This window comes from Mauremys reevesii, linkage group 13 (genome assembly GCF_016161935.1).
Source record: "Mauremys reevesii isolate NIE-2019 linkage group 13, ASM1616193v1, whole genome shotgun sequence".
Taxonomy (NCBI): Eukaryota; Metazoa; Chordata; order Testudines; family Geoemydidae; genus Mauremys; species Mauremys reevesii.
Window position 1 is genome coordinate 3,697,682 of NC_052635.1, and position 23,257 is coordinate 3,720,938.

The following is a 23,257-nucleotide window of genomic DNA, read 5'->3' on the forward strand; positions in this document are numbered from 1 at the left end:
CTTGCTTACAACACTCCTGCTAATACATCCCAGAATTTGTTTTTTTTCCCGACACTGTTACATTATTGACTCATATTTAGCTTGTGATGCACTACGACCCCAGATCCCTTTCCACAGTGCTCCTTCCTAGGCAGTCAGTTCCCATTCTGCATGTGGGCTACTGGTTCTTCATTCCCAAGTGGTTACCTTCCATTTGTGCTCACTGAATTTCACCACTGAATGTGGGTGACTGAGTAGTTCCCGAGGATGGCTGATGGCTGGTGGCTGCATGCTGATGGGGTGGATAGATTACTGAGCACTGGTTATTGCTGGAAGCAGTGACACGTGACCATGAAGGTAGCGGTTGCTGTTACCTTAAGGAGCGTGACGCCGGCGCTGTACAACAGGCTGAGCAGGAAGAGAGCAATGAAGGCAACAGGTGTCCAGAGACCGTCAGATTCCTCCTCTTCTCCTTCAGCATCGATGCCTTGGTCCTCCACCGGGCAGTGAGGAGCTGGGGAGGAGATAAACGGGCCGGTTAGAGAGGCCTCTTCATTAAGCCAAGGAGCTGAGTGGGCACAGCAGGGAGCTCCGGTCTGTGCTCTTGGCAGGAGCTCCTGTCCAGGGCCAGAGACAGAGGGTTCCCTGCCATGGGAGACTGGACAGGCTGCAGGTGGAGACTCCCTGTCACAGGCTGCAATTCTCGGAGCAGCCTCAGGCATTTCAGCCCCCAACTTCCATTAAATTTCACGCCCTTTGGCTCCTTTGCAAACCCCAGCCAGCGGCACTACACACTAGCATGCCCTCCCCCTCCCTTGGCCAGCCAGGGAACTGGGCTGAGATCTGCCAGTGCAGAACTCAGTGGGGCCAGGCACACCCATCAGACAGCAGCATCTTCCCAGTCAATGCCAGCTTGAGCCATGCTGGGAGCAGTTCTTGGGCAGCAGAGGCACCAATTCCCCCACCACCAAAAGTCCCTATTTTGGGGACCTGGGGAATTTACCCACAGAGCTGTTCTGAGACCTTCCCCAAATCATACCACCCCAGAGGGAGTGTGGTCCAATGACCAGACCACTAGGATGGGACTCAGGACTCCAATGGGTCTATTCCCAGCTCTGTTATTGACATTGCTGGACCTCAGGCAATTCACCGCCTCGCTCTCTGCCTCAGTTTCCCTTCACACCCTTTCTCTGTTTGGACATTAAACTCTTGTGGGCAGAGATTGTCTATTACTCTATGTGTGTGCAACTCCTAGTGCACTGGAGTCCCAAACTCAGTGGGATTTCTCTGCACAATTGTAATACACCTAATAATGGGGCCATCTGATGGGAACAACTTTTAAGCTACTACCCACTTGGACTCCATTTCAACCCATGCTCCGAGAAGGGGGAAGATCTCTCGCCCATCGCCACATTGGGGCAACACCTGCCCAGCCCACCCACAAGCCTGAAGGAAATGGGGAAAGGCATGGCCTCCCCATCAGCAACACCCTGAGCTGCCCCATGTTGTCATGACGCTGGAAACAGAAGTGATGGCCCCTGTAGCGAGGGAGTCTAGTTCCCTGCCACCCCAGAGAGGGACGAGCCCCTCCGGATGCCAAAGTGGGCGGAGCCAGTGGAGCTTGCGCCCACTCCCCAGAGGTCAGGGTGCAGGACAGAAGTACAAAAGCCCAACCCAGAGCTCACTAGAGCCCCAGTCACCAGAGAGGCCAGACGCCTGTGGCCGAGCTCCCGGTGGGGAGACTCCTGCAGCCTGCGACCGACCCGAGGACTGGCCAGACCAGCCGAGGCCTGATGCTGACCAGGCCTCGGGGAAGCTGTTAAGCCTGCCTGTGGCAAGCTACCTGGAGGAGCTGCCAAGCCTGCCGCTCGCCGGGTACTCCGAGGAGCTGCCAAGCCTGCCGCCTGCCAGTACCCAGAGGAGCCCATGGTGCTGGATTCTTGGGCCCTGATCCTTTCATCTCAGATCTGCTTAAGCTTCATCAGGGGACGTTTGAGTCATAAGGCAGAGGTCTCCAGTTCTATTCTGGATCAGCCTGATATTGGCCATGGACATTGGACTATAACAGGGTTTCTCAAACAGGGGTTGCTGCTTGTGTACGGAAAGCCCCTGGCGGGCCAGGCTGATGTGTTTACCTGCCCCGTCCGCAGGTCCAGCTGATCACGGCTCCCACTGGCCACGGTTCGCTGCTCCGGGCCAATGGGAGCTGCTGGAAGTGGCGCAGGCTGAGGGACTTACTGGCAGCTGCTTCCAGCAGCTCCCATTGGCCCAGAGCAGCGAACCACGGCCAGTGGGAGCCGCTATCGGCTGGACCTGCGGATGGGGCAGGGAAACACACCAGCCCGGCCCACCAGGGGCTTTCCCTGCACAAGCAGCAACTCCTGTTTGAGAAACCCTGGGCTATAACCTGATAAACTGGTTCAAGGGACTCTTTGTAACTCTGAAGCTAACCAGCTCTGCTATGAAAGCGACCTAATAACTCAATTCCTACCTTTATGTATGTGTCTTTTAACCAGTACTCACTCTCTCGCCCTTTTCTTTTTTAATACATTCTAGTTTACTTCATAAGAACTGGCTATTTGGGTAAGATCTGAAATACTCATTGACCTGGTGGGCAATGTCTCCAATCCTTTGGGACTAACAGAACTTTTATATGATGAACAAGATTTTCAGTAACCCTCATCCTGTCTGGGTGGGAGCTCAAGGCTGGATTGCTTTAAGGGAGCTGTATTTCTGGGTAACCAGTAAGGTATTGTAGAAGCTGTTTTGTTTCTAGTTTGGTGAATCTATCAGAATAACCACCAGTTTGGGGGATTGGTTGCCCCATTCTTTGCAATTTGCCCTAATTGTGTGATCTCAGCATGGCCCCCCAGGGACCCGAGTCACTCTCCATGGAGGTACTTATGCATATCATTGAAGCCAACTCTTGAATGTCTCTTTCATAAGCTCAACTGATTCAGCTCCTCCTATCTCTCACTGGAAGGTATTTTCTCTAGCCCTCTAATCATTTTTCTAGCTCTCTTTTGCACCATCTCCAATTTTTCAACCTTCTTTTTGAATATTGGACAAGAGTATAGCCACAGTGCATGGGACCAATGGTCCATCTACCCCAGTATCCTGTCTTCCAACAGTGGCAGATACCAGATGCATCAGATAGAATGGCAAGAATGGGACAATTATCAAGTGATTAATCCACTGTCATACAGTCCAGCATCTGACCATAAGAGGCTTAGGGACACCAAGAACATAAGGTTGCATCACTGACCTACTTGGCTAATCGTCATTGATGGACCTATTCTCCATGAATTTATCAAATTCTTTTCTGAACCCAGTTATGCTTTTGGACTTCACAACATCCTTAGTCAACAAGTTCCACAGGTTGACTCTGTTGTGTGATTGCTGTAAACCTGTAGCCATTTAATTTCATTGGGTGAACCATGGTTCTTGTGTTATGTGAAGGAGTAAATAACACTTCCTTTTGTCACACGAGTCATGAGTGTATAGACCTCTATAAAATCCCCCCAGTTGTCTCCCTAGATGAACAGTCCCAGCCTTTTTAATCTCTCCTCATACGGAAGCTGTTCCGTAGCCCTGATAATTTCTTTTGCCCTTCTCTGTACCTTCTCTATTTCTGTTATATCTCTTTGGCGATGAGGCAACCAGAACTGCGCGAAGCAGTCAAGGTGTGGGCGTGCCGTGGATTTATACAGAGGCAATGTGGTATTTGCTGTCTTATTATCTGTCCCTTTCCTAATGATTCCCAACATGTCGTTATCGCTTCTGACCATTGGTGCACATTCACCCCAGAACCGGATGCTGTATTCCAGTGTCAGTCTCCCCAGTGCCATACTGAGAAGTGAAATCACTTTCCCTGGTCACCACCCCCCGTTCACACATCCAGGGACAATGGGGACGGAGCTCATGGGAATGAAGGATCCTAACTCAGTCTCACTCTGATGCCTAGATCCCTGCAGACATAACACCAGATCCCTGGGGGCTCTGCCTCTGCACCTTATGTGGTCAGGTGAGGACGCATCTGCTAGCGCTTCTGACACCATAGCAGCCAGGGCTACATTGCTAGACAGAAGCGATGGTTAAGACACAAATCTTGGAGATGGGAAATCAGGGCTCTATTCCCACCTCTCCCACTGACCTGCAGTGTGACCAGAGACAAGCCACATGGGCTGGGGTCTTTAAAGGACTCTTAGGCAGTTAGTTGCCACTGAAATATACTCATAATTCCAGGGGGAGTTGGGCGTCTCACCCCTCTGAGCATCCCAGATATAATCCTTTTGTGCCAAAATATCCCCTCCCAGCCTCTCTGTGCTGAGACTGTGAGCGCCTTGCAGTAAGGCTATTTGCTGTGTGTGTGTTCATGCAGCGCCTATAACAACGGGGCCCTGACCTTGGTCGGGACATCTAGGAGCTGCTGTACCGTGAACAATAGCAAGTCACTGCTGTGGGATGGACAGCTAGACTCATGACATTGCATGAGGATGGATGGATGCAGAGAGGATGGATGGATGTTGTAGAAGCTAAGATAGACAGATGACACTGCAGATGTTGGATGGATGGACAGGATTGCAAAAGGGAGAACAGACAAAGTCAGATATTGCCAACAGAAATATGGATGAACAGACAGTGCAGAGAGAGAGATTTGCAGGTGGGCAGGAAAATGGACAGCTAGTAAAGAGGGGAAACAGACAAAGGTACAGCAGAGGATAGAATGGATGGATAGATCCTGCAGAAGGAAGCTTTGATGAATAGATCTAGAGAATGCATAAGAAAAGGAGAGTGGATGGACAGTAAGAGATACTTCAGAAAGTAGGGTGGTGAATGGATATAGATGACGCAGGAGAGAGGCGGGGCTGGTGGATAAGACATAGAGATGGTCCCTGCTTGAAGAAGACATCCCATTGAACACAAGCTCCAGCAGGGTGCATTTTATTTGGGCATATTCCACACACAGCCACACTCTGCACACCAGAGCTACCACAGCTTTACACACAGGCTCAGAGGAATCCCAGACCCTACGAGGTTCGGAGGCCATCTCAGATACGCCGTGAGGAGCCCGCCGGGCTCTGCTCCTCAGTAGCAAGTGACGTCGGTGTCGGACAAGATCACAGAGACATTGACGGCGGTGGGTTTACCGGAGGCTTTGTCCACGCTCCGGTGGATGAAGGTCATGGGCAGACCCTCGTGCCCCACCACGCAGGCGTAGGTGTCCCCCCGCTGCCACTCAGATGCCAAGACATTGAGCTTGCTGTAGATGAAGTAGCGCTCCTCCTTCCCAGCCTCCCGCACGGGGCCGATGTTGGTGTAGGCTTCCTGGGGCACAGGCCGGTCCTGCTGGGTCCATGTCACCAAGATGTCTCTGGGCCGAAAGCCAGAGGCCAGGCAGGTGATGGTGGCTGATTCCCGGAGAGACAGCTCCTCAGCATGAGGAGGGGAGATGTAGACAGAAGGGGCTCGGAGAGAGACCTCTGCCACAAGGAAACACCAAAGGGTGAATGGTGAGGGATGAGAACCAGGAGTCCTGGCTGCCAACCCTGACACAACCCCCCTGCTATAACCCACTAGACCCCACACACACACACACACTCTGCCCCCAGAGCTGGAAAAAGAACCCAGGAGTCCTGACTCTCCGTCCCCTTCTCTCTCATAAATTTGCACATTTCATCCCACCCACAAATGTGTAACACCCAGTCTCACTGACCTGGCGCCCCCTAGAGACAAAAGGATCCATGTCCCATTCCCTACACCCTGAGCCAGACAGATTGGAGCCAGTGCCCCCTACAGGGGAAAGGCTGAGTTCTTACCGTGAATCTTGCGGATGGTCTTGACAATGGCCGACGGGATGTCTCGATGTTTCACGGTGCATGTGAACTCCTCCTCCTCCTCCTGCCACTCCTCCACGCACACCCGCAGAATGCTGGTTGCACTGTAGGTGCCATCTTCCTGCAGCACCGGATCCCTGGAGACCACGGCCAACGGGCCCCCGCTCCTCCGGCTCCAGGAGACCTCCAGGCTACCAGGGTTCTCCATGCCACTCACCAAACAACTGATGGTGGCGTTCTGCGCTATGTAGAGGTCCGCCAGGGAAGGCGGAAGGAGAGACACCTCCAGAGGGTGTTGATTACAGTTGCTGCCACCTGGTTGGGGGCAGGAGGCAATGTTGAGGGCTGGAATGAGCGAATACTCAAGAGGCACCAGCTGATAACTAAGTGCCTCTGTCTCAGGGGTGCAAAGCCGAGGGGCTGTTTTGGGAAGGGGCCGAGGATCATTGGGGTGAGAAATAGGGCACTGGCTTCCCTGATGGAAGGGGCAGGATCCTCATCTCATGGGGCATCAGGAATAATGACTGAGGTTTTCCAACACACCCCGGGATTGGGATTGGGATTCCTGGGTCCCATTATGATTATTTGGGTCTCTGGGTCCCATGAGCAGATCTGAAGGTCTCTGGTCCCATGGGAGAAAGACCCATTGTGGAAATCATGGCAGGGGACAGACCTGCCATGTTTGTTCAACTCATGGTCCTTGCAGCCTCAAATTCATGAGCCCAACAAAGATGACAGAGATGACAACTGGGACACAGAGAGGAGAAACGACCTGCCCATGGTAATTCCTGACTCCTTTCCCCCATGCTCTAACCACTAGCCCCACTCCCCTCCCAGAGCTGGGGATAGAACCCAGGAGTCCTGGCTCCCAGCCCCCTGCTGGCACTACTAGATCCCGCATCCAGAGCTCAGGACACAACTTGCATCCCCTAAACCCCTCCCCCCTCTTTATATAAACAGAAGGTGCTGTTTATATTTCACCCCAGTGATATTCTGGCTGCTGGTCTCCCAAAGTCCCTCAAGGTTGCGACCACAACTCTCACTGCAAGCCGATGTGGGAGTTGAGAGCGTGAATCCCTTTGGAAACCCCAGCATTGAAGCCTGAACTGGTGCTAGCTCCCTCACTAACCCCTGGGGGTAATGGGGAGCCCTGACCGTATTGGGATGAACAATCCTCTAGTCGCCCTTTGGAAGCTTCAACTCACAATTCTGTAGCTTCACCTTCACCTTCAAGGTTTCATTCAGCGTCATGTGCCACACCAGGCAGAAATATTGGGCCCCTGTTTCTCCTTCCTCCTTGGGCCTGGGGACTCTCAAGATGCTCTGAGTGGAGTAGGCCTCACCAGATCTGACAACGGGGCCACTGCTGTACTGGGAGGCAGGGACTATGGAGCCATTGTGCTCCCAGCGGAGGCTGATGTCTGCTGGGAAGAATCCAGTGACATCACAGAGGAATGTGTGGGAATCTCTCTTCCCTGGAGTTTCCTCTGGGTCCGGGCAGGAGACAGTGGCTGAGACAGTAGGCGCATGGGCAGGGTAGGCTGGAAGAGACAGAGGTGTGAGATGAAGCTAATTTCTCTCCCAGGGATGGAATATGTCTCCTTTTAGTCCCTTGGTTGAACATGTGAGAAGTGGCCAACCTTGGCCATATTTATTATGGTATTTGCTGTTTTTCCTTAAATCCAGAGCTCATGCGATGACCAGGGAATCTCAGTTTTCATTTAATCAAAAAAGGAAGGGTCTGTCCCCACTGGCTGCAAAGAAAAGTTTGAAAACATGCTCCCCACTCACTCCCTTTGCTTCCTGACTCACGAACCAGAAAGCAAATAAAAGCTGCCCAACATTTATTAAAATCTCTAGATTTTTTGCAGCTGCTTCACAACTTGGTGGTTTGAAAAATTGAAAAGGGCTCATAGAAGAGCCTCAACGATGATTCAACAGCTGTAAATGAGAGATTTAAGGAGCTATATTGGCTCAGTTCAGGGCAAACGGAAGAAGTGACTTGACTAGTGTATGAACACCTTCCCGGGGAGAAAACGTCAGCTACTAAAACAGGGTTTCTCAAACAGGGGTCGCCTCTTGTGTAGGGAAAGCCCCTGGCGGGCCGGGCCGGTGTGTTTACCTGCCCCGTCCGCAGGTCCAGCCGATCGCGGCTCCCACTGGCCGTGGATCACTGCTCCGGGCCAATGGGAGCTGCTGGACGCGGCGCATGCCGAGGGAGTTACTGGCAGCCGCTTCCAGCAGCTCCCATTGGCCTGGAACAACAAACCGCGGCCAGTGGGAGCCGCGATCGGCCGGCCCTGTGGACAGGGCAGGTAAACACACGGGCCCGGCCCTCCAGGGGCTTTCCCTACACAAGCGGTGACCTCTCTTTGAGAAACCCTGTACTAAAAAGTTCTTTAATCTAGCAGAAAAGGCAGAACAAGAACCAATGGCCGGAAACTGAAACCAGACACGTTCAAATTCGTTGTAAGGCAACAATATTGGAAGAAAACCATTAGAACAAACTATCAAGAGAAGTGGTGGATTCTCCATCTCCTGAGGGGTTCCAATCCAGACGGGATGTGTCTCTAGATGAAGCGTTAGTCAAAGACATGTTGCTGGGCTCGATGAAATGGTAAATGAGTGAAATACTCTGGCCAGGGAAACATGAGGTCTGACTAGATGACCTGATGATCCCTTCTGGCCTCAGACTCAATGAATCTACCTTTTATGGGCCATTAACTCTACTTTATATCTTCTGTCCCTCATCACCTCTTGTGAGGGCTCCGGCTGAACCACCACTTTGAAAGACCCAGGAAATATCCACCAGATCCTCCTCTATTTCCTCACCACCCTACTGGAGTCTAGTGAATTGCAAGGGCCTCATTTTCCATGGCAGAAGCTGGTCTGAGAACATGCACCCTTACTATTATTGTGGTTGTGTCTACCAGCCCAGACCGAGACCGCAACTCCCTCCTGTGAGCCGACGAAGGGACGTGAAAGAGAGCCCCTGTTCCAGAAACAGACACTGGCTGAGAGAAACAAGGACCCTTATCCCCACTTTGCAGGCTCGGGCACAGAGCGAGAGTAAAGTGACTTTGGCTGAGTTCGCACAGGGAGTTGGGACGTAAACGCAGACGTACTCACTTGTGTCCATGAGTGGCATATCCTGGCTGACTTCTACAAAACAAGGAAGTGTCACTTTGCAAGTGAACTTGGTCCTGCTCTTCCATTGCTCCAAGGTTATTTCGTGGGTGCTGGTGACGCTCTGGGTCCCATTGGCTTGTTCCAGGTTTCCCGTCTCCGCATCAGAGCTGGCTTTCCCATCCACTTCCCAAGCCACCTGAACATCTACCAAGCTATAGCCCAGCACCCGGCACGTCACACGGGCAGTCTCCCCAATCAGGTCATCATAAGACGGCTCAGTGACAGAGACGGATGGAGCCACTGAGTTACTGAGGCAGGCTGAGAAATACAAAGGACTCGTTTCAATAGGGAAAGAAGGGCAGCAGACTCCATGAATTCCCTGCACCATGAAGGATACTACAGTGATGGGCATTACAGAATCAAAGAATATCAGGGTTGGAAGGGACCTCAGAAGGTATCTAGTCCAACCCCCTGCTCAAAGCAGGACCAATCCCCAGACAGATTTTTACCCCAGTTCCTAAATGGCCCCCTCAAGGATTGAATTCACAACCCTGAGTTTATCAGGCCAATGCTCAAACCACTGAGCTATCCCTCCCCTCTTAGAGGGGTACTGTCATTCCCCTAATTTTGTGATCCCTCAATTTCATGGGATGTTAGAAGGAAGAAAGATAGAAACCATTGAAAAAAAGCCTCTTTTTAGCTATCGAAAAATCCCGTAGCACTTTCTGTCTCTCCATCTACACTTTCCTGTGCAAGAGCTCCATCTCTTTATTAATAATTATTCACTTATACACATCTAATTTCTCCATCCATCCATCAGACCTATCTTTCTACCCAACCATCATATCCATCTTCCCTTCCAGTTATTCCCCCTTCTATGCACAGTATCTATCTCTCTATCCATCCAACCACCGTATCTATCACTGCATCCATCCATCCCTCTCCCCACCCACTCCCAATATCCATCTCTCTATTGTATTTCTATGTCACCCTGGGATTCTGGGCACAGTCCCACCTACCCTTAGGCGAGGCTGGTTTCCAGGTAACCCTTCATCCCACCCCACTGTGCACGGCCGCAGCCCCTCACCCAAGCACTTGCTGGTGTTGTGCATGGAGTACTCCGTTCCCCTCACTGGGTGGGTCACTTGACAGGTGTAGACGTCCCCCTGCTCCCAGCTCTCCTTGGTGATGTTCACTCGACTCTGGCCCATGTAGGTGCCGTCTGTGCCCTTCCCAGTGGAGAAGTCCATGGTGGGAAGGTTCCTCTTCTCGCCGTTCACCAGCCATTCCACTTTGGCTGCACCTGGGCTGAATCTCAGGAGGAGGCAAACCACCTCCAGCTGCTTCTCCATGGTGTTGCGCTCACAGGAGGGGCTCAGGAGGCGAACCTCAGGATGAATAAGAGCCTCACATACTGGCAGCAGAGAGAGAAAATGGATACCAGGTCAGAATCATGAATCAATTGCATTTGTACAGCACTGAGCACAATGTGCTCAAGTCCTGAATGACAACGGAGAGAGGAAAGTTTTACCTTTCCCTCCTTCCTTCCCTCGGCACCACTACATCTCTCTATCACTCTTTCTTTCATCTCTCCAGCTATCCCGCCTTGTTTCCATCCATACTTCTGTATCTCCATTTGTCCACCCACCTAGCCCATGCTCTGTACCATCCTTCCCTCTCTCTTTCACTCCCTCCATCGTTCCCTCGTCTCTGTTCATCCATACATCCATCCCTTTTCTTCTCTATCCTCCCTTCCATGGACTCTATCATTCTATCTCCCCCACTCCCTCTGACACTCTAGTGCACCCTTCCGCCTCAGTCCTTTCGTCATTCTCTGGCATCCCAACGTAGCTCACCATTCGTGATCTCCACATCTATCTTTTTACGGGAGGGGGTGTGCTCCACACTGCACTGGTAGGTGTTGTGCACCAGGTCCCAGGCAGGGATGGTGAGCTGGCTGACGAGGGTGAAGGCCCTGCCACTGCTCTGTGCCGTGGCTGGGAAGGTCTTGATCCCGTTGGTCACTCTGCTGGAATTCCACTTGATGTCCACGGGCTCTGGGAAATAGCCGGTCACTAGGCAGGCTACAGTCACCTCACAAGTGGGGCTCCTGGCGATGTCGTCACAACAGGGGAACAAAGGGAACACAGAGGGGGCTTGCGGGAGCTCTGTCCGAGAGAAAGGCAAGTCAGGACATTCAGAACTGAGAATCCTAAACCCAAAAAATGGTGGGACTCCAACCTCAGAAGGGACTCCACAGAGCTTGGCATAAAACCCAGGAGCCCTGGCTGTCAGCCCCCGCACCTCTCCACTCCACCACACCCGGCTCCTTCCCAGAGTCACAGATAGACCCCAGGAGCCCTGGCTCCCAGCCCCCTACACACACGAACCCACTAGATCACTCAGTCCTTTAAGAGCTTGTGATGCATACAGAGAGATGTGCTGCAAGGAAACATTAGAATAGCTATCATCTCACTATCCTTTCCTTTCCAGGATCAGTCTATCCCAGACCTACCGCTAGAACGGGGCAGGGCTGGGAGCCAGAACTCCTGGGTTCTGCCCCTGACTCTGGGATGGGAGGGGAGTCTTGTGGCTTAGAACGGGGCAGGGCTGGGAGCCAGAACTCCTGGGTTCTGCCCCTGACTCTGGGACGGGAGGGGAGTCTTGTGGCTTAGAACGGGGGGGGGGGGCTGGGAGCCAGAACTCCTGGGTTCTGTCCCTGACTCTGGGACGGGAGGGGAGTCTTGTGGCTTAGAACGGGGGGGCTGGGAGCCAGAACTCCTGGATTCTGCCCCTGGCTCCAGGACAGCAGTAAAGTCTGGTTCTTCACACACACGCACCCCATGTCAGGTTCTCTAAAAGGCCCCACCACCACCCCCCAGAGACTTCAATCTTTTCAGAGGTCTGCAGGCTCCATGACCAAATCTCTGGTGAGACACAGCAAACGACCAATAGGGGCCGAAAAGGGGAAGTTGAGAGAAGTGACAGTTGTTTTTTCACCCCAGTGTTTGCCCCCATCCAGTCCAATTTTCACACCTTCTCGCCAGCTTCACCACGGACAGCGCCTGCGTGGGCGTCACTGAGCGACAACAACCTATAATTAGCTTTGGTGACCATTTGGGAAGAGAAGGGGGGATGCCCAACAGGCAAAGAAACCTCAGCTGAACAGTCCGACTGACACAGGCCACAGTGGGACGCAGGTACACGACTCCCCAGTCTACAGTGCTGGGCCGCGACCCACCACAGCTGAGAATTTGGTGAGTAAATTAGAGGAAAGTGGCTGCTATTGGGGTGAGTACAGGGGGTCTTTTAACTCCATCAGAGTGAGCCCTTTAGAGAAGAAAACTTTATAGAGAGAGGAGCAGGACTCCTGGGTTCTCTCCCCAACTCTGGCAGGGGAGTGCGGTCTGGAGTTGGGGGAGGGGGCTGGAAGCCAGGACTCCTGGGTTCTCTCCCTGGATCTGGGAGGGGAGTGGGGGCTGGTGGTTAGAGCAGTGGGGAGGGCTGGGAGCCAGGACTCCTGGGTTCTCTCCCTGGCTCTGGGAGGGGAGCGGGGACTGGTGGTTAGAGCAGTGGGGAGGGCTGGGAGCCAGGACTCCTGGATTCTCTCCTCAGCTCTGGGAGAGCAGTGGGGTCTAGTGGGTTAGAGCTGGGGGGGCCGGGATGGGTAACACAGGCCAGGCTGTGCCCCTGCTCCCAGGCAGAGATGGGGAAACAGAGGTGCTTTTCTCACACTCCACCTATAAGCTGTGATATAGGGATCCAGGGCTGGGCTAGCAGGGGCTGCGGGTCGGGAGTGAGGGGCACTGGCAGGGCTAGAGGGGGCAGGGCTGGGCTAGCAGGGGTTGCAGGTCGGGAGTGAGGGGCACCGGCAGAGCTGGGGGGAGCCCAGGGCTGGGCTAGCAGGGGTTGCAGGTCATGCAGGTCGGGAGTGAGGGCCTCAGCAGAACTGCAGGGGAGCACAGGGCTGAGCTAGCAGGGGTGCAGGTCGGGAGTGAGGCTGGGCTAGCAGGGGTTGCAGGTCGGGAGTGAGGGGCACCGGCAGAGCTGGGGGGAGCCCAGGGCTGGGCTAGCAGGGGATGCAGGTCGGGAGTGAGGGGCCTCAGCAGAACTGCAGGGGAGCACAGGGCTGGGCTAGCAGGGGGTGCAGGTCGGGAGTGAGGGGCACCGGCAGAGCTGGGGGGAGCCCAGGGCTGGGCTAGCAGGGGATGCAGGTCGGGAGTGAGGGGCCTCAGCACAGCTGCAGGGGAGCACAGGGCTGTGCTAGCCAGGGGTGGCTCTAGCAATTTCGCCGCCCCAAGCACGGCAGCACACCGCAGGGGGCACTCTGGCGGTCGCTGGTGCCACAGCTTCGGTGGAGCATCCACAGGCACGCCTGCGGGAGGTCCACCGGAGCCACCTGCCGCCCTCCCAGGCACCGGCAGAGCGCCCCCCGCAGCTTGCCGCCCCAAGCACGCGCTTGGCGTGTTGGGGTCTGAAGCCAGCACTGGGGCTAGCAGAGGGCTGCGGATCAGGAGTGAGGGGCACCGGCAGAGCTGGGGGGCAGGGCTGGGCTAGCAGGGGATGCAGGTCGGGAGTGAGGGGCACCAGCAGAGCTGGGGGTAGGGCTGGGCTAGCAGAGGGCTGCAGGTCAGGACTGAGGGGCACCAGCAGAGCTGGCGGGGGCAGGGCTGGGCTAGCAGGGGATGCAGGTCAGGAGTGAGGGGCACCAGCAGAGCTGGCGGGGGCAGGGCTGGGCTAGCAGGGATGCAGGTCAGGAGTGAAGGGCACCAGCAGAGCTGGGGGGAGCCCAGGGCTGGGCTAGCAGGGGTTGCAGGTCGGGAGTTAGGGGCACTGGCGGGGCTAGGGGGGCAGGGCTGTGCTAGCAGGGGATGCAGGTCAGGAGTGAGGGGCACCGGCAGAGCTGGGGGGGGCAGGGCTGGGCTAGCAAGGGCTGCGGGTCGGGAGTGAGGGGCCTCGGCAGAGCTGCAGGGGAGCACAGGGCTGTGCTAGCCAGGGGTGGCTCTTGCAATTTCGCCGCCCCAAGCATGGCAGCACGCCGCAGGGGGCGCTCTGGCGGTCGCTGGTCCCACAGCTTCGGTGGAGCATCCACAGGCACGCCTGCGGGAGGTCCACCGGAGCCACCTGCCACCCTCCCAGGCACCGGCAGAGCGCCCCCCGCAGCATGCCGCCCCAAGCACGCGCTTGGCATGCTGGGGCCTGAAGCCGGCCCTGGGGCTAGCAGAGGGCTGCGGATCAGGAGTGAGGGGCACCAGCAGAGCTGGGGGGACAGGGCTGGGCTAGCAGGGGATGCAGGTCGGGAGTGAGGGGCACTGGTAGGACGGGGAGGGCAGGGCTGGGCTAGCAGGGATGTAGGTCAGGAGTGAGGGGCACCGGCAGAGCTGGCGGGGGCAGGGCTGGGCTAGCAGGGGCTGCGGGTCGGGAGTGAGGGGCACCGGCAGGGCTGGGCTAGCAGGGGATGCAGGTCAGGAGTGAGGGGCACCAGCAGAGCTGTGGACGAGCCAGGGCTGGGGTATCAGGGGGCTGCAGGTTGAGAGTGAGGGGCTGCGGTAGGGCTGGAGGGAGCAGGGCTGGGCTAGCAGGGGCTGCGGTGTGAGTGTGGGGGGCACTGGCAGAGCTGGGTGGGGGAGTTCAGGGCTGGGCTAGCAGGGGCTGCACGTTGGTAACGATGGAACCGGCAGAGTGCGGGGGGACCCCAGGGCTGGGCGAGCAGGAGGCTGGGGGTCAGGACTGAGGGCCATTTGCAGATGTGGGTTGCTCAGAGTTGGGGGGCTGCAACTAGACATTCGGGGGAACAGCTGAATTCTTTTAAGGGGATTTTATTGTCTCCTATCTTTAGCCCAGTAACAAATATTTGCAAACAAAATCTTTCTAAACTGAGGCACAAATTTCCCCTTTGGTGTATCCCTTGCCAGAGGGAACCCCCTGAACTCAGCGAGTGCAGGAACGCGTCTCCCTGAGCCGGCCCTGCCTCCATACAGCAGCTCTGCGCTCATGCTCCATGCTGAGAGCCAGGCAGGGGGATTCCCAGCACAGCTAGATGTGAGCTCGGCTGCCTGGGGCTGGACGTAACTGGCAGCTCAGAGGCGACAGCTCAGGGCTCAGCTTCCCAACTTGGCCTTTGAGTTGAGCTGGCTCCGTTTCTGCAGCGCACTCAGCTGGAGACACGTTGGGCTTCCTTTCCGGGGGAACGAGCTCTGATGTCTCCGGCTAAAGCCCACTGGAGATGCAGACCCCGGTAAGTGCTCCCCAAGGCGCCTCAGCTCTGGGCACCTACAAAGTGAGGCAGCTGGACTTCTTGGGAGATTTCTCCTGCAGAGTTTGGGAAAGTGTCCAGAAAATCTTCATCCCAATTGGTTAGAATCCAAGTGGTTTCTTGAGTGGGAACCTGGCTAGGAAGGCCGTGAGCTAGGGGTGGTGATAACCAGTCGACTACTGAGTTTGGGGGAGGGAAGGTTTTTTTACCCGAACCCCAGAACTATGACCCTAAACCAAACCTTAAACCCAACTGCTTAGACCCCCCCAACTCCATCCTAGCTCCCTAACCATTACCCTAACCCCAGCATCCTAACCCCCGACAGATGCACCCATTCCTTAACCCCAGCACCCTAATCCTCCCCCTTTCCCTAGAGTCCTAGCCTCATCCTTAACCCCAGCTCTCTAACCCCTCCTCCCTAACTCTGACCCCCAACTCTGACCCCCTCTTCAAACCCAACCCCTAACCCCTAACCCCAACGTCCCAACCTTCTCCCCTGAACCCTGACTTTAGATTGCTCAGGCTGCAATGGTGCTGGGATCGGTAGAGTCCTCATTGTTATTTCTCTGTAAAGCTCCCGGTGTAATGAGTCCTGGTCCTAGACTGGGTTTTCTAGACCACTGTGATACAAGTACTAACAACCAATTATACCCCTAACCATAACCCCAGCTCTAACCCGAACCTCCCCAGCTTGACCCTCTGAGTATCAGAGTTTTGGTGTCTCCAGTCTGGTATCAAACATCCCAACACAAGAACTATCAGAACTTGCAAATTAATCTTTGGTGAGGACCCAAGAGTCTCAGTAATTCCCTCTGAGAAATGGCATCAGACCCGGTAGGAATCTGATGGTTGAATGGCTAGAAATTCAATCACAACATGCCAAATATTGAACTTGAGGGTGGAAGGGTATTTGACCCAAACCATTAAACCATCGCCCTTAATTCTATCCTGCAACCTATAGCCCTTAACCCCAGCACCTAACCCTAACCGCGAACCCTTCATCCTCCTCCCCGTGTATAATTATAACCCGAACTCTAACCCAAAGGGCCCATATGTCCCAGGTTCTATTGGACGGTCCCAGTCTTTCCGAGGATATCTAACCACGTGCGTTTGAGCCATAGAAATGCTTACGAGCCAGCAGTGGCCAATGATGTTACCACCTAGAAGCCTAATGAGAATATAACATTTAATATTTGTACCCAAGCTAAAATCACTAGTACAACAGGGTCTGTTTAGCACCAAGTGAACTGGGGGCCCTGATCCTGGTCGGTCTGTGACACAACCTGGAAGACGGGGGGCAGCCTATCTCAGGTGCCCACTTACACACAGACGTTAGTAAGACCTTGCAACTGTCAACAGTCTCACCCCAAACTGTGCTGTGTGAATGGAGCAGAGTGGGGCTCGCTAGGGGACGCTCTCCCCCGGCATTGAGTGCTGCCCCAGTGCCCCGCTAGGGCCTGTGCTGCACGGAGCGCGGCAGGGCTCAGTGGGGCTGTGTCTCATGGCCTCACCCTCTCTCCCTTTGCAGTTAGTGCCACGGCCCCGTCTGTCTTCCCCCTGACCTCCTGCACCGGCGAAGTCACCACCTCCCCGGTCACCTTTGGCTGCCTGGCCAAAGGCTACTTCCCCGAGCCGGTCACCGTGACATGGAGCCCCAACGTCGGCTCCTCGGGCGTGAGGACCTATCCCTCCATGCTGCAACCTTCCAGCGGCCTCTACTCGCTCAGCAGCCAGGTCACCGTCCCGGCCAGCAGCTGGACGTCTAACACCTATAGCTGCACCGTAAAGCACCAGCCCACCAGCCGCAGCATCTCCAAGGAAATCCCAAGTAGAGACGGCGCGGCGCGGCCCAGGGGGGAGGGAGGGGTTGGGGGTCTTGCAGGTCCCTGCTCTGCTGACTGCTTCAGGGAGAGAGGCTGGGAGCCTGCTAGTGCTGTGAGCTGATGGAGTCGCTGGGGTGGGTGGGTGGATGGAGAGAGACACCACAGAGAGATGGGAGTGAATGGGGGCAGGTAGATAGTGTTGGGTGTGGAGGCACCGAAGGGTGGAGGGATGAAAAGAGACACCACACCAAGAGAAGTGATGGGGCTGCAATGCAGGGAAAGGGGCAGAGGGCTGCAAACTGGGTGCTGGGCTGCAGGGAGCAGGGGGGGCTCAGCAGGGGGCGCTGTGCTGCAGGGAGCAGGGAGGGCTCAGTAGGGGGCGCCGTGCTGCAGGGATCGGGGGGCGGCTCAGGAGGGGTCTGTACAACAACTAACCCGTCCCCCTTCTCCCAGAGCCCACCCCCATTGAACCCCATGCCCCCGAGGTGCACGTCCTCCACTCCTCCTGCACCACCAAGCCAGGTGCCATCCAGCTGCTCTGCTTCATCTCCGGCTTCTACCCTGAGCCTTTGAAGGTGGAATGGCTGGTGGACGGCGAGTCCGGGTTAATTCATGGGGACACCGCCCCTGCCAAGAAGGACGCCGACGGCCGCACCTTCAGCACCCGCAGCAATGCCAGTGTCTCCCAGGACGTGTGGCTGGAGGGCAAGACGTACACCTGCCAGGTGTCCCACCCGGGCACCGGGAGCAAAAAGCAGGCCCGCGCCCGCAAGTGCCAAGGTGACGCTGAGCAGGGACGGGCTGTCTGAAGAGGAGAGGGGGACACGGGCAGGGAGGGAGGGGGGAGGGGAGCATGTGAGACTGGGATGGGCTTTGTACAGGACAGGGAGTGAGAGGAGACTGGGATGGGCTTGGCAGGGCAGACCAGGCCTAGCAGCTGACCTGGGCTCTCGTGTCCCCAGAAGAAACATCTTCCAGCAACATCCAAGTCTTCCTGGTGCCCCCGTCTCCTGCTGCCCTGTACGTGGCCCAGAGCCCCATGCTCACCTGCCTGGTGGTCAACCTGCCTAGCGACTCCGGCCTCCAGGTGGTCTGGTCCCGGGAGAAGCCAGGGTCCGTTATCCCTGATCCCCTGACCCTCACTGATCAGTTCAACGACACCTTCACCGCCTCCAGCTCCATGCCCATCTTCACCCGCGACTGGGAGGCCGGAGAGACCTTCACCTGCAAAGTGGAGCACTCGGAGCTGATCTCGCCCCTCATCAAATCGATCTCCAAGAAGCCAGGTAAGAGGAGAGGAGGGTCCCTAAGGGGAGAGACTCAGTCCTGGTCCCCAGCAGGGAGGGATGCTCCTTAAGGGGAAGCCTCAACCCCCAACAACCTGGGATCCTGGCCCCTGAGTCCCTTTGCATCCCCAAATCCCCACCCTCAAATTGTGCTCCAGAGATACCAGCTCCCAGTCCCCAGCCCCTCCATCCTGGAGGAGAGAGGGGATCTTCCTACCCCGCCCCCCCACACACACACACATACACACACACACCATCCTTCTCCCCACGTGCCCCAGACGAGTAATGTGCATGGCTCATCTGTGTCCTCCGTCCCCACTCACTGAAGGCAAGCACTCTGCCCCGGGCGTCTACCTCCTGCGCCCCCACAATGACGAGCTGATCAGCAAAGGAGACTCCGTCAGCCTCACCTGCCTGGTGCGGGGCTTCTTCCCCGAGGACATCTCGGTGCAGTGGATGAAGAACCATGAAGGTGAAAAGGAGACCGACTACATCACCACCCCGCCCATGAAGGATGGAGACGGCGACTCGAACTTCTTCCTCTACAGCAAGCTGAAAGTCAGCAAAGCCAGCTGGAACAGAGGGGACACCTACACCTGCATGGTCATCCACGAAGCCCTCTCATTGAAGTTTACCCAACGCAGCGTCAGCAAAGTCTCTGGTAAATGAAGAAGGCTCATCCCAGCCCCACTGCTAGCACTGTCCAGTACAGCTTCCTGTAAATAATCTCTGTGCCCTCAGTGACAACAAATGAATAAATGGAACTAGTCTGAGCTCACACCCAGGTCTCCTTGTTGTAGTGTGACTGGGTGAAATCTGTGGGTCGCCCAAGGTGGACGAGGTCCCAGGTTGCAGGCTGGGAGAACCTGAGATGCTATAAGACTGGGGATGCCAATTCCCAGATCCTGTATGGGTGGATATATATATACCATGGATGGATGGGGAGATACACAGGTAGATGCCATGAAAGGAAATATGAGTAGTTTGCCATGGAAGGAAGGGTGGGTAGATATGTGGGTCCATGCCGTGGAAGGAAGGATTTATACATGCACGAGTCCATACACACCATGGAAACGGTGATGGAGAGGGGGGTAGATGCACAGTTACACACATACTGCAGAGGAAGAGACACATTCAAACCAATCTCCATTGGAAGGCCAGGTGTTCAGAGAGATGATTAAATGGATACATACTTCAGATGGCAGGACTAATACACTGAGATATCACAAGGAGGAAGAGAGAAATAGGGAGATCATTATTTGGATTAAATTAACCCCTATACCCCCAACTGAGACCAGGACCCTGTTGGGATGGGCGAACAGCACAGACAGCAGGAGACAGTCCTTCTCACAGCCTAAATAGAGAAAGAGGAGGAGGAGAACAGAGGTACCAAGAGGGGGAGGTACCTGCCCAAAATTACTAAGCATGTCAATGACAGAGCTAGAAACAGAATCCAGGTGTCCTGCGTGTCCCACCCAGTGTGCCTGCAACTAGACTGCACTGTACACAGGGACTAATGGTTGGATGGTTCAAAGAGGGTGGATGCCAATGGATAAATCGATGTCAAGGGATAGAAAAAATGTCTGGGGATCTGCAGATGGGTGGATGGATGGCTAGAGGGGTGTGTTGGGGGGGTATAGATGGATGGATGGCGAATGTTGGATGGGCACACTTTCTGAAGGAGTGATGGATGGATAAATGAATGGACTGTGATAGATGGATGGTGGAGATGGGGATGAATGGATGTATAAATGAATGGTGAGGGATTGGTAGTCACATATGGCACTGGATTGGTACCGATGGGGATGGGCAGGTGCCTGGATGAAGGGGTTGTTACACATAGTGAGTGAGTGACAGAGGAGGATGAAAGGATGGGTAAATATGATAATGTCTGACTACGCGTGTTTGGGAAAGGATGGATGGCAATGGATGGATGAGAGTCAATGGGTACTGATGGTGATGGAGGGATAGGGGTGGATGAATACTGAAAGGGATAGATAGATAGATAGATAGATAGATAGATAGATAGATAGATAGATAGATAGATAGATAGATAGATAGATAGATAGATAGATAAGTGGATGGGGTTGCCTGGATGGACGGTGAGGGATGAGGATGGATGGATGGACAGATGGACCGCACATTGGATGGATGGTTAGGAACAAGAACGGATGGGTGGGTACAGATCCGTATGGATGGTGGAAGATACAGATGAGGATGGATGGATGGTTTGGGATAAGGAAGGATGGGTGGATGGTACAGATCAGGAGGGATGGATGGAAGATATAGGGATGGATGAGTGTTTATGGATGAGGAAGGATGGATGGATGGATGGATGGATGGTACAGATCAGGAGGGATGGATGGAAGATATAGGGATGGATGGGTGTTTATGGATGAGGAAGGATGGATGGATGGATGGATGGTACAGATCAGGAGGGATGGATGGAAGATATAGGGATGGATGGATGAGTGTTTATGGATGAGGAAGGATGGATGGATGGTACAGATCAGGACAGATGGATGGAAGATATAGGGATGGATGAGTGTTTATGGATGAGAAAGGATGGATGGATGGTACAGATCAGGAGGGATGGATGGAAGATATAGGGATGGATGGATGAGTGTTTATGGATGAGGAAGGATGGGTGGATGGTACAGATCAGGAGGGATGGATGGAAGATATAGGGATGATGGATGGTTAGGGATGAGGAAGGATGGGTGGATGGTACAGATCAGGACAGATAGATGGAAGATATAGGGATGGATGAGTGTTTATGGATGAGAAAGGATGGATGTATGGTACAGATCAGGACAGATGGATGGAAGATATAGGGATGGATGGATGGTTAGGGATGAGGAAGGATGGGTGGATGGTACAGATCAGGAGGGATGGATGGAAGATATAGGGATGGATGGATGAGTGTTTATGGATGAGTAAGGATGGGTGGATGGTACAGATCAGGAGGGATGGATGGAAGATATAGGGATGGATGGATGGTTAGGGATGAGGAAGGACGGATGGATGGTACAGATCAGGAGGGATGGATGGAAGATATAGGGATGGATGGATGGTTAGGGATGAGGAAAGACGGATGGATGGTACAGATCAGGAGGGATGGATGGAAGATATAGGGATGGATGGATGGTTAGGGATGAGGAAGGATGGGTGGATGGTACAGATCAGGAGGGATGGATGGAAGATATGGGGATGGATGGATGAGTGTTTATGGATGAGGAAGGATGGATGGATGGTACAGATCAGGAGGGCTGGATGGAAGATATAGGGATGGATGAGTGTTTATGGATGAGGAAGGATGGATGGATGGTACAGATCAGGACAGATGGATGGAAGATATAGGGATGGATGGGTGTTTATGGATGAGGAAGGATGGATGGATGGTACAGATCAGGAGGGATGGATGGAAGATATAGGGATGGATGGGTGTTTATGGATGAGGAAGGATGGATGGATGGATGGATTGCTAAGCAATCTCTAGGATCCCACTGAGGCAAGGTCCTCTAGGCTAGAACCTGTGCATTCCCAGAGGGATGCTGTGTCAGGGTCAACATTTACCCCACATCCCATCTCACCCCAGAGAGGAGCAGGGAGAGTTTTGAGACAGAATCAGTGGAGGGAGGCAATTCAAATTCCCTGACTCCTACACACACCACTCCTGCTGGCTAAGAAACTAAGGGGTCTCCCTCCACCCCAACCCTCTGTGGTAGCTGAGGAGGGGGTGATAGAGCAACAGACAGCAAACACCCCACACCAGGGATTAGCTTCTGGCACCCAGGGCTGTTATCTGGAGCAGACACTAAGCAGGGACTCACCTAAAGTCTCACTAGCTCTGGTGACATGGGGCCCCGGCAGTGGGGTGGGACAGAGGATGCAGACTCATCTATGGCCCCGCACATGAGCCCCATCTCCTACCTAGCCCCAACAGGGCACCCACATGCACCCGTGTCTGTGTGTCAGCCCCAGGGCTGGATGGGCGAGCGCAGGGCTTGACCACACCAGTGCCAAGCCCAGTGCTCGGCACATGGTGCCAAAGGGTGGGTAGCAGCAGCAGCAGTGTTAGGGCTGTAAAAGCAGCACAGAGTCCTGTGGCACCTTATAGACTAACAGACATATTGGAGCATGAGCTTTCGTGGGTGAATACCCACTTCGTGGGATGCTGTTATCCTGGGCAGCGCAGGGGCACACACAGTAAGAGAGTGGGGGATTGCTGAGAGAGAGAGAGAGACATCTGGTACAGATGGACACATATGTAACATGGCATGACCCAGGGACCCTCCCACCTGGGCTGTTGTGTTTGTACCCACAGAGAGACACACAACACAGAGAGACAAACATGCACCCAGAGGCAGCCACACAGCCTGTTCTCCCTCCACTCACAGCCAGCTCTAAGATACAGCTGTCTCTGGGACAGGTGTTACAGGAATCTCTCACCCCGTGCTGAGTTGTGTCCCCTCTGAGGTGGAACACGGGGGCTGGTTATTCAAGGACCCCTCCCCCGGCACTGAGATATGTCTGACTCTGGGGTGGAGTATGCGGGAGTCAGTTTATATGGGGATACCTCACCCACATCTAAGAAGCAGCTACCAACTCCAAACAAATCCTCGGAGCCCCCTTTACGTGGGGAGTGAGGCCTGCATCATCCAGAAGCCATGCACACCTGCAGTGGGCTCAGTATGGGGTGTTCTCCCCTCACAGTCAGAGCTGACCTCAATGCCCCCACTGCTATGCTAGGGGGCACTGTGACACAGGGGTCACCATCTTTCCTCTGAGAGATAAACATGAGCCTCCCTGTCAGTAAATGACTCATGGCTCTGTTCATCAAAGCAATACTGATCAGCAGACCCCATGCCAGCTACAGCTTGGCATTTAGGCAAGGAGTCCCTATCTAAACAGCCCCTGTGTCCCACTCCAAAGGGGGCACATCTC

At 54.6% G+C, this 23,257-nt stretch overlaps 1 protein-coding gene across 1 annotated transcript in view; it reads left to right on the forward strand.

Annotated features, from left to right (window-relative positions):
• LOC120380832 overlaps nt 1-23,257 on the forward strand; it is an 80,115-nt gene that overhangs the window by 55,149 nt on the left and 1,709 nt on the right. The window contains exons 10-15 of the mRNA XM_039498730.1: nt 360-516; nt 1,731-1,889; nt 16,730-17,029; nt 17,478-17,804; nt 17,987-18,310; nt 18,639-18,971. Of these exons, the coding sequence (XP_039354664.1) occupies nt 360-516; nt 1,731-1,889; nt 16,730-17,029; nt 17,478-17,804; nt 17,987-18,310; nt 18,639-18,971 (1,600 nt within the window). The remainder of the gene's footprint in view (nt 1-359; nt 517-1,730; nt 1,890-16,729; nt 17,030-17,477; nt 17,805-17,986; nt 18,311-18,638; nt 18,972-23,257) is intronic.